The 11,980-nt window shown below is 32.2% G+C and overlaps 1 protein-coding gene across 1 annotated transcript; it reads right to left on the bottom strand.

Moving 5' to 3' along the window:
- Window positions 1-512: 512 nt before the first annotated feature.
- LOC132029336 ((R,S)-reticuline 7-O-methyltransferase-like) lies at window positions 513-4,643 on the bottom strand. Its single transcript, XM_059418637.1, has 3 exons — window positions 4,320-4,643; window positions 2,099-2,593; window positions 513-1,192 (listed from the first exon to the last, which is right to left on the bottom strand). The coding sequence occupies exons 1-3, from the start codon at window positions 4,599-4,601 to the stop codon at window positions 893-895; spliced, it is 1,077 nt and encodes a 358-aa protein (XP_059274620.1). The 5' UTR covers window positions 4,602-4,643; the 3' UTR covers window positions 513-892.
- Between the last annotated feature and the right edge of the window lie 7,337 nt (window positions 4,644-11,980).

Genomic DNA, 11,980 nt, shown 5'->3' with positions numbered 1-11,980 from the left:
AGGTAAAGAAAATAATAGATAGTTGAGATAAAATGCGCAAAAAAGTTATAGTTTAGATTTGTTTTTTACCATTACCTCAAAAGGAAAATAAGAGAATCTACATGTCTAGGCAGCAAATCTAAAAGTTGATCATTTCCATTAACTATGTAGTCTGTTGAATATTATGTAAAAATGAAATTTTCTAAGTAGAAGTTCTTGTGTGACAACATTCTGCATTGGGTAAAATATAAATGATCTAGCTGTACCAATGTGGTCGAGACACGTGGCACGAAGGATGAGACTTTAGATGAGTCAGCATCACTGCCACCGGGGGAATAGCTATGGTACTAGAAGAAGCTGCAGGTCCGGTGTAACGCGTAGCTTCTCCGGACCTGAGTGGCCTAACGGTCATCCGTTATTACACAGCTGGGGCGTTACAAATTCAAAATTATTGCGATTTTATGACCCTCTTTATTGTACATTATTATCATGCCTTTAAGGCTTATTATGAGCAGGGGCTAACACATGGAATATGTTCCCCTAACTCTTAGGATAGAGATGATAATTCTCATTGTAAGGACACGATATCAAGCTAATACACACAATTCTTACTTTCACATTTCTATACATTTTATATTCTTGCTATTACTTTACTAAGCTCCGGAGTCACGGCTCATCGATAACAAGAGGAGTCTAACCTCGGATAAGCATCTATAATCCAGGCTCTCTCTCTCTCTCTCTCTCTCTCTCTCTATCTCTCTCTCTCTCTCTATCTTATTTGCGTCTATTTACAATATTTAGATACGAGCATCTTAATCTTATTGGTTACTCTGATCTACGTGTCTCTGACCACGTATACAAATTCAAGTGAACTGTTTTACGGGTACACATTCATTTAGAAATGCCAAATTCATCATTGTGGATATGCCTCAATAATAGAGGGCCAAGCAGGAATTTGGATGATATTGTAACGTGGAAATCCAGCTTCCTTCAATAATTTGTTCCATTCAGCTTCACTCCTTTCTTTGCCACCACTGGTATGTGCTATCATAAGCAAATCAAGTATGAATCCCATATCATCAAATAAGCCTTCACCATCCGATTTCAACACTGCATCAACTATGATCACTTTTCCGGTTTTCTCCGGTATCACCTTTCTACAGTTCTTCAATATCTTCACACAATCTTCGTCTCCCCAATCATGCATTACCCACTGCGTACATTAAGGCAATAATAGTCAAGAAAATTGGTGAAAGAGTTAAGGTTGAAAATACAGACTGGTCATTTTTATTCCATGACTGAAAATAATTTGTGTCGCCACTATACTTTTGTTATATATATCTTGAAAATATATATCTTGAAAATATATATTTGTGTTTAAAACACAAATATATATCTTGTAAAATTTTTGTGTCCGCACGGTTTTCGTAAAAATATATATCTTGAAAAGACTTTTAGTTAGATCATAGATGTTAGTTTGTGTTTAAAACACAAATTTGCTAGAAATAGATTTAGACTAGTCGCAACGAGTATGATAAAGGGGCGGACCTATATTCATATTGAGTGTGACATGTTTGAGCATCAATTGACCCCAATTTGAACTTTTATGTAATGTATAGAAAGTTTACATAACCTAAATATAAAATCGGATAGCAGCTGTTTCATAGAAAGACAGATACGATGGAATTCAATTATCTAACGTAACTTAGATAATATGTGTAAAAAAAAAGTTGCTAGTACATATATGAAGATTGAAGAGTAGATCTCACTGACTCTAGATTATGAACACGACATTGTTATCGATGAACAAAGAAGATAATAAAATGCGCATATATTGAACAAAGAACATACTTCCCAAATCCCATTTTATGAGATACTTTCTTTTTCAGTTTATCCGGCCAAAAAAAGTCACGTTTTTGAATTTACAAATAATTTAATAAATTTTAAACTTCTCATTTTATCCCTGGAATAAATTACACCACATAAATGTCCATGACTAATTTTAGATCACAAATTTCAAAAATCATTCATTCTTTTTTAATTTTCATACCATATCAAACACTGTCACATAAAATGAGATAAGAGAAAGCAATAAAATTCTCCATGGTACATTTTTTACCTTGAGAAAGACGGCATCAGCAGATGGGATATCCTGAAACATGTCACCCCCAACATGATCGACACCCTCATATTTTTTAGCAGTTGACACAACATGAGGCAAATCATAGTTAATCCCCTTGATATGAGGATATGCCTTGACAATTTCAAACATGGCAGCCCCTGTCCCTCCACCTACATCAACAAGTGATGTAATTGAATCAAACCCATTTTTGTACTCTTTAATTATTGCTTGCACTATAATTTTGGTCACTGAATTCATTCCATTGTTGAAATTCTCGTTCAATTCATCATCTTTTGAAGCCATCTCAAATAGTTCAAAACCATGAGCTTTCTTGAATGCAATTCCACCTTCTTTTACACAATTACTGAAATAGTGCCATGGAGCCATGAGAATGGGGTTGTTTTGCATAAGGAACATTGGTGCTACACTTAGCTCAGTGTCATGTAATAGCCATCTTGAGATTGGGGTTAGTCCATAGAGGGTGTCTCCGCCCTGTAAAAGATCAAGATAAACTCAGAAGCATTTATTTACTGAAAAATGCTCAAATAAGCCATTGAACTTGAGGAAATGACTCACATGTACCTGGTAACATGTGCCACTCCTTGACAGTTGGTCCTGAATATGGCCCAACCATTACCATTTTGGACAATTCGTGCCATTATATACTCCTATCTACTAAGGGAACCCCACCTTATCTAATTAGTACCAGCTTTTGCCATGTGATATTATCTAAACCTTTTGTTACTTATATAAGTCCTCTTTCCCTCTCACCCCTTTTTACAAGCAGCATATGTTAGCCATTCTGTATTGTTACGATATATTTGAGCCTTTTCTCAAGTCCCCACCACGTCCCAAGTATTGTAAAAACCCAAATTCCCACCATGAACTCACTTGCACACTTTTAATTCACATACTCATACTTTCCATACCCAACGTAGTTTTATTGGAAAGATAAATCATTCGTACTTAATAGCAAATACAATAATTTGAAGTATGCAGTTGAAAGATTGAAAAGTCTAAATATATCCTCGAACAATTAAAAAGGTCTAAATATGCCTCTACGAAGCTTCCACCCAGAGCTGGCCTTAGGGTCAAGCAACTAAAGGTTGAGCTTTAGGCCCCCAAATTTGGGGGGGGGGGGGGGGGCATCTTTTTTGCCAACAATAGGTTAATTATTATTATTATTATTTTTTTTGGAAAATAATGAATTCTTTTAAGTAGAAAAGTATAATTTTTAAAATGAATATCAAAAATAAATTTTCACTTTTACTTGTCCACTTTCGCTTATTTAGATAAAAATAATTTATTTTCCTATTAAACCCTTATCATTAATTACTCATTTCAAATCATTTTCAACTCCATTAAGACTATATACCAATTAATATGAGTATCTTGGTAAATTATGCAGTTCATTTATTATTTCTTTGTGCAAAATTTGTAGTGAATAAGTAAAAGTGAACGGATGTAATACATTTTTATACTATACCCTTTCTTGACTTGTCCAGAATATCGATCTCTTATATCACATTTATACACTCGTATATTCTCTTTCTTGCTTTTATGAATTCCAATCTAATATATATTATTATTCTCTGAAAAATCAAAGGTTAAGACTACTTTTGACAAAATATATTGCACTCTTTTATGTTTTTTTCTTTTTTTTCAAAGAGGAGTTTTCAAGCAGCCAAAAGATATTTTGGAATCAAATCATTGATTTTTTTTTTAATCAGATTCTCTTAGTCTAAATTTTCAAGTGTTATTTTTGTCTAATATTTGTTGTTTCTGTAAGTTTTACTTCATGGTATAGATTATCTTCTTAGTAATTTATTAGAATTTAAATATGTCAACTTGAAAATATGAATCCGACTATATAGTTTAACGCCACTCATCGAATGATGGCTTTAGGCCACAAATACTGTTGAGTCGTCCCTGCTTCCATCGTTGGTGTGAGGGACATATTTGAACCTTTTTAATTGTCCAGGTGTATACTGGAGATAAAAGTTAACGTTAGGGACATTCATGTGCCCATAGGTTAATGAACGTAAACATAAGACTCACAAAACATTAATACATTTCGACCCTTTTTCAAAGAATAAATAAGCGCAAATTAGTATTCAAGTAGCTGTTATAATTAATCTATTTCTATGAAAGATTAACGTGACAAGTAAAAAAGGAACATAGGAAATAATAGAGAATACGTGGTAGGAATAAAGTTTACCTGAGAGTTAGCAGTAAAGATCTTTCGACGGACCAGCAGTCTCATAATACGTGAAAGATAACTGATATCTGGAGATGAAGAGTCAATATTAGTGGCTATTTGTGACAAAGTAATAGGGTGGCCATGAGAATGAATAATATCAGCAATACGAAGTTCCACTGCACATTTTATGGCCATGGAGTCTGCAAAAGCAAACATATATTTAGATACTTCTGCTTGGCCTTGTAGCATTTCTGCTTCATTCATTGAATCAATTTCAAACATTTTTGCTTCTTTACTCATTAAGTTTGTTGTGAGGATGATATCAAGAGGAAGAAAGCTATTTATTGGGGAAAATGATTCACCAATGAGGCTCACAATGTGCTGTAAATAATTAATTAGTTGGAAGATGAATTTAATTAATCAATAAATAGTCCTCTCACATCAAAAAGATATTCCGTCAGTTTAATTTTACGTGACCCTTTTTCTTTAGTCTGTGTTAAAAAGAATGATAATTTTCGTTTTTTGAAAATAATTTTAACTTTAAACTTCGTTCTATCCATAATGACATTATTTATAATCACATATGTTTATGGCATGTTATAGATCATAAATTTTAAAAGTCTTTATTTTTTTCTTAAATTTCATATCCGACTTTCTAGGCATTGTCAAAAGTACTTACTTATGTACACTCAGGCTAACGCACAAATAAAAAACTTTCATATTGCAACTTGCATACGAGATAGCTACATATGCAACTGTGCGGCAGTGGTGGATGTAACATGATGGTCGGGGTTCAATTGAATTCCTAACTTTTGACGAGGAGCATAAATTTTAAGTATAAAAAATTATTAAAATTGCAATAGATAGAAGACATGAACTCATAACTTTTAAAATACAACAGATTCAAATTAAGAATCTTAAAAGATTAAACTCATAAAATTTAAATTTTGAATCCGCTCCTGACCGTGCCTAAGAGCGGAGAGTTAGCGTCATGTGGTGTTTTCTGATGATACTTTATTGGAAAAAATGACTCAGTAATGGGGCTCACAATGTGTAAGGAGTAATTAAGTTGGAAGGTGAAGTTAGTCAATCGAGTATCTCACCCAAAAATGTTACTCCTTCCGGATAAAATAATAAAAAAAAAAGAGTGCACTTAATATTTGCACATTCCTTAACAAACTATTCACTCCAAAAAAAAAATATATCAATTGACTAAATTACCCTTAATTAAATTTTTCATGAGCATTAACATGAAACATTGGGACTTGATCACTCAATACTTAACATTAACTAGTATGAACATATTGTAATGATTAAAAGAACACTCCATCATTTCTTCTTTAACTCGTTTAATGGAGTATTTAAAAGTGTTCCAACTTACCGCCCTTACTGAAGCAGTAAGCAGGAATAAACCTTTAAATTTCTCTTCTCGAAATGGTCATCTAACATGGTTTAATATCCAAAATAAAATTTCAAATGTTCACTAAAATTTCAAAACATCAAATGGAGCCCAAATTTTCAATATTTACCTCCAAAATTTTTCCTATAAATAAAAGAAAGTTTGATTTTTACAAAAAAAAAAAAAAATGAAATTTATAAGACTCTTGATCATCACATGCCTTGCATAAATTTTAAATGCCTAGACCAAACCATAAGTGAGCCAAACTTGGAATGAAAAAAAAAATTTAAATAGTTGTCAAACTTGGAATAACCAAATGTTGAACCTATTTAATGATATCATAGAAAATTGGAGCAATAAAAGACCTTTAGGAATATGTAAATAAGGACAATTTTGGAAGGATAAGGTGAATTGTTTCTTGATTTGATAAGTGAAAATTTTTTTTGATCCAAAAAAAGAAAAAAACTAAGTGGACTCTTTTTTTAGTCCGGAGGAGTATCTTTGTCTTTGGGAGGGCCGCTCAAATAAAGTTGGTGGCCTAAAAACATTGAGAGGTCTTTTTTATTTCATATTTGTTTTTAAAAAAAAAAAATTAAATGCAAAATTATTAGTGACAATTTTTTTTATAATCAACTTTGTTTTTATAATTCTTTTTTATTTGATAAGATACATATAATTGATTCACTTGTTAATCTCTCTTGAGACATTATTAATCTTTAGGTAAAATTTTACCAGTTAAATTTTTGCAATACGTCCTTTCGCATATGTAATTGTACATGAATTGTTAACACCATTTTATAAGCAAAAGAACCATTTTAATATTCAAAACAGTAACTGGAAATGCAATCATGTTGACCATTATGAGTTTTGATTAGTACACAGATTTCTTCTCACCAACCATTGCTTTCATTGTAGTAGTTGGAGAAATGACATTTAAGGTGAAGATTATAAACCAAGGCAGAGTAACTTTTGGCAAATAAACTAGTTTAGCATACGTGTTGCGCACGTGTGTCTGGCGTCAATCAAAAAACAATATATAAGAAAATTAAAATTATTAAAAAGTAGCAATTGATGTTACATAAATGTTCTATCTATTTAAATAATTTAAATAAATATTATATCGTATTTCAAATATGTCAAATACGAATTGCTATTCCCTCCGGATAAAAAAAAGCATTCACTTTCTTCTTTTTTTTTTTTTTTAAAAAATAAATAAAAAAAAAGTGTACACTTATCAAATCAAGAAACAATTCACCTTATCCTTCCAAAATTGCCCTTATTTACATAATCCTAAAAGTCTTTTATTACTCCAATTTTCTATGATACCATTAAATAGGTTCAACGTTTGTTTATTCCAAGATTGATTACTATTTTTTTCTTTTTCCATTACAGGTTTTTTCACAGATTCCAAGTTTGGCTCACTTATGGTTTGGTCTAGGCATTTAAAATTTATTCAAGGCATGTGATGATCAAGAGTCTTATAAATTTCATTTTTTATGCAGAAGTCAAACTTTCTTTTATTATGCAGAAGTCAAGCTATGCTTGATTGAGAAAATAGTGCATTTAATGTCATGTATTTCCATTTTGTAGGTTTTATGTGATTTAGAAGTGATTGAGAAGAAATCAATTGAAAACAAGTCAAAAGGAGGCTAGATTGAAGAAAACAAGAAAAGTGGCTAAATTTGCAAAAACGGCCAGATTTGCAATTTTGAAAATCTGAAACTTTGGGGGCTGTTTTTGTTTTTTTAGTTGGTAAATTTGGGAATTATAAAAGTGAAGCTTGGGGGAAAATATTTTCATCTTTGGCCATTCAACACAAGTTTTGGAGACTAGGGTTCCTACACCACACTTTGGGGTTGAAGATTTGAAGATTTGGTTGAGCACTTTCTTAAACCTTTACTTCATTTCTTTGATTCCTTGCTTTGTAATGAATATCTAAGTGTGTAATATTTATTTTCTTCACTTTAACCTTGTTTATGAAAATATTCATTTGCAAAGTTGGATGAAATCTCTTGTTATGCTTATGTGTTGAATGACTTTTATTTCTATTGAAGTGGGTCATTGTTATTTTAATTAATATTGTTCTTTAGTGTTTCTTAAGGGATTAGCTAACCCTAAGACCCGCTCATTTACTTCGATTTGAGCTCGAGAGAGAAGATTGAGTTTGGGAAAGATTAATTAACAAGAATTTGATCATTAAATTTCATCTAATAACTTAAGCTAGAGATAGGAAAGTTACTTGAGATTATATTGATTGCGTTTAATATCACACTCTAAGGCTTTAGAAAGATTAGAGTGAAATTCATTGATTTGGTCAAGAGACTTTTGATGAGATTTTAGAGATCATTATTTAATTAGCATAAACTCACTCATAGTTATAAAATCGTGAAATACATTGGATCGTTACTTGAGCGTAATTTCCTTTGTATCCATACTTGTGGCCATTGATCATTTTACCCACTTTCTAGCTAGTTTTATCTTTGTTAGTTGTTAAAACACAAATCAAATATTGAAAAAGTGTTTGGCTTTGCGTAGTTGGTGATAATTACTTACTCGTTTAAATCGCTTAGTATATCATTTCCTGTGGGATCTACCCCGACTCATAGTTGGGTGAATTATATTGCATACGACTGTGTACACTCTCTTTGAGGAGTGGATTTGGACGTTATCATATTTATAGGACAAATTTTGGGGGTAAATATTGAAAATTTTGGCTCCATTTGACGTTTTGAAATTTTAGTGAAAATTTGTTTTTTTTTTTGGGATATTAAACCATGTTAGATGACCGTTTCGAGAAGAGAAATTTAAAGGTTCATTCCTTCTTACTGCTTCGGTAAGTGCGGTAAGTTGGAGCACTTTTAACTACTCCATTAAATGAGTTTCAGAAGAAATAATGGAGTGTTCTTTTAATCATTGCAATATGTTTATATTAGTTAATGTTAAATATTGAGTGATTAAGTCCTAATGTTTCAAGTTAATACTCATGAAAATTTTAATTAGGGGTAGTTTAGTCAATTTATATATCTTTTTGTTGGAGTGAGTAATTTCTTAAGGAATGTGCAAATGACTAAGTGGACTCTTTTTTTGATCCGGAGGGAGTACTATCCAAAATATTTTCAAAAAACACTTCTACCAAAAAACAATTTCTGAAAATAATGATAAATAAAAAAGGTAAATCTTACATACTTAAGAGTTATTGCTTATTTCCAAGTTTTTGTATCAATATGGGGTATCCGTGTTAGCATTTTATTTGGAGTGTATATTTCATTGTCTTTTATGATTTTTGCATGCACTTCTAATTGTACTAATCACCTTCTGAGTTTTCAGCTTTTTGTTGAACAAATTTTTGACCTTTTGTCAATACGTATAAAAAAAATACTTTTTTCAAATGAGCACAAACAAACAAACCTTCCAAATATAATGTTAATATGGTAACGTACTGATGCAAAACTTTGGAAGATAAATTTTAAGTACTGAAACTTACCTTTTAATTAATTAATTATTACCTAAATTCTTTCATATTGAAATAATACATCATAAAAGAGAGGAATTTATATAGGTAGAAACCTATTCGATTTAAATTCCTAAATTTTAAGAGTTTCTACACCGTTCAAATAAGGAAAGACTTTAATGACTAAAATTTTAATTAGTTACAATGTGCTAAATTTTAGAAAAATAATTACATGATTATATAGGAACATTAGCTTTAAAAAACCTAATATTCGACTTTATATTACAAAATATGCTTAAGGACCTTTTTCTTATTTACAAAATATACCAATTTAATTACACAACACATCGAATTTTAAAAAAAAAAATGCCCACCCTTCGCTTCCTTCTATCACAATCTATCTAGATCTAGAAAAAAAAATATCAACCCTCGCCTCTCCTTCTCTATCACACCGTCAGCCTTATCTGGAAAAAAAAATCCCTTGTCGATGCCTCCGTTTCATCCATGCTTCCGACACTGCCCCAACTTTTCAACGAGGCGATTCTCAACCTCTTTCTCTTCTTCATCAACAAAGCATACTTGTCGACAAGTTTTTTATCTCCTGCTGTTTGTGATCTTAACCATAAGCCGGTATGGTTAGAGTTGTGGTAAAAGTTCAGACCAAAGCGACACCCTCAGTGATTTCATGGACCCTTGATCTAGCGTAATGTTCATTAGGCTTTTGATTTAGCTCTTGTATAACAACTAGGAAGCATAGAACTTAAGCTTTTTATCTCTTGTTGCTGAAAATTTTGAATATTTTGAATTTTATATTCAATAAATTTTGTATTAAATATTGTATACAAATTGTTGTAGTTGTTTTATATTTCATCCGAATTTCGAAGCGAGATTCAAAATTATGTTAAATTTGTTCCGAATTATATATAATTGGAGTTGTATTAAATTTCCAAAAAACTAACATGAACTTTATACAAAAATTATATGCATATTTCATACCGTTTTTATACGCTTTTAACACACGAAAAATGTGAGCATTCTAAGCCGAGCGAGATATACATATTTCATGCACTTTTCACACAAAAATTTCCGAAATAAATTTTTAAGCCTTGAGCGAGATATACATATTTCATACAAGCTTTTTAACAAAATTCTCGAGCAAAAATTTTAAGCTTCGAAGATATACACATTTCATACACAAAAAATTTCGGGAGGTGTGTTGTAAGAAATCCGTTGGTATGTTTCAACTAAAAGTATCGTCATATTTTGTAAATATACTCTATTTTTATGTATATATAGGTTATTCTCCCTATTTTTAAAGGGTAAAAAAGATAAATGATGGTTTGCTAAGGATCTAATTTCATACCATTTCATTTGGAGTGTCTTTGTATTGTTATAAATTTTGCATGCACTTCTAATACTAATCAACTTCTAAGGTTTTTAAAGAACTCGAAAACCTCCACTCTCAACTCCACAATTCACATGAACAGAGCAAAACTCTGCACAATGCTAAAACTATAAAAGATCTCAGAACCAAAATGGATAACGATGTTTCCATAGCTTTGGAGTAAGCTAAGTTTATGAAAGTTAGATTAGAGGAATTACACAAATCTGATGCCGCTAATAGAAGTATTCCTGATTGTGGAATTGAATATTACTCAGAAAACTCAAAAACATTATAAACAAACAAGAAAAACAACTATTATTTTATTATCAAAATTCATCAATCTTTGTGCCGCTACCAGCGAATCAACTAAATTTAGTGAAGATTATCTTGAGATGAAAAAAATAATATAATACTTACATCGTCCTTTTTTTTCTTTTTTTGATTAAACTGAAATATTTTATTCAACCAAGTATAGCAAGTATGTACAACCAGCTCATTTGGACTCTAGAGCTAGCTCTCAGATCAGGAAATTGAAGAATACCCTACAGATCCTAGCTGCTTGCACTATCTATAAGGTTTACATTAAGTGAATTCCTCAAGTAAATCCTTTAATAGTAGCTGCTGGGTATCGGTTAACATGGAAAAATGTTCAACTCATGTAAAATTCTGCTCCATTTTGGTTTATGCTGTCCTACAATGTGCAACTACAGGACTATCTCTTTGACTCGTTTCTTCTTGTCTTTCTGCCCTTGTTGGAATCGTCTTGAGTTCCTTTCAGCCCAAATCTGGTATACAGTTGCAGAGAACAAGACACCCAATATCAACGTCTTTGGGCTTTTGCACCTGATGATAGCTGATAACCAGCGTACTTCTTCAACCCATGTACCCACTTGCCTGGTCAGGCCAAGCCATGACAGTAGAGTTTGCCATATAAATCTAGAGTAGGGGCACTCAAAGAATAGGTGTGAGTGTGTTTCCTCTTGAGTAGAGGAGTATAAGACACAGTTTGGGTCAACTTGTATGCCCTACTTCCGTAGCCTGTCCACTGTTGAGAGTCTATTATGCAGAGCCAACCACAAGATGAAGTGGTGTCGTGGCATTAGATCTAGCACAAGAATCAGGCTCTTCCATCGCATCTTCGAAAATTGAGGAAGGGTGGATTTATACAGCTTCCGGATACTAAATTTCCCCTGGGCAGCAGCATGTTCTAGTCTGATTCTCCAGTCCACACCCGCATCCCCCCAGTGTCTAGCATCAAAAATCTTTCGCACTACCCAACTAGCTTGCTTTGGTGTAGGAACTTGATTTAAATCCCTTCCTTTTATGTAGTAGGAATGGATCCACATAACCTATAGCCTTTCCTTCTTCTTTGCTACTGCCCATAGTAGCTTGCATATAGCAGCCTTGTTCCACAAGGGGAAGTTGATTAGGTTCAGTAACTTGCA

This window comes from Lycium ferocissimum, chromosome 9 (genome assembly GCF_029784015.1).
Source record: "Lycium ferocissimum isolate CSIRO_LF1 chromosome 9, AGI_CSIRO_Lferr_CH_V1, whole genome shotgun sequence".
Taxonomy (NCBI): Eukaryota; Viridiplantae; Streptophyta; class Magnoliopsida; order Solanales; family Solanaceae; genus Lycium; species Lycium ferocissimum.
The sequence above is the reverse complement of the archived record's forward strand: the minus strand, read 5'-3'. Positions and strand labels throughout refer to the sequence as shown.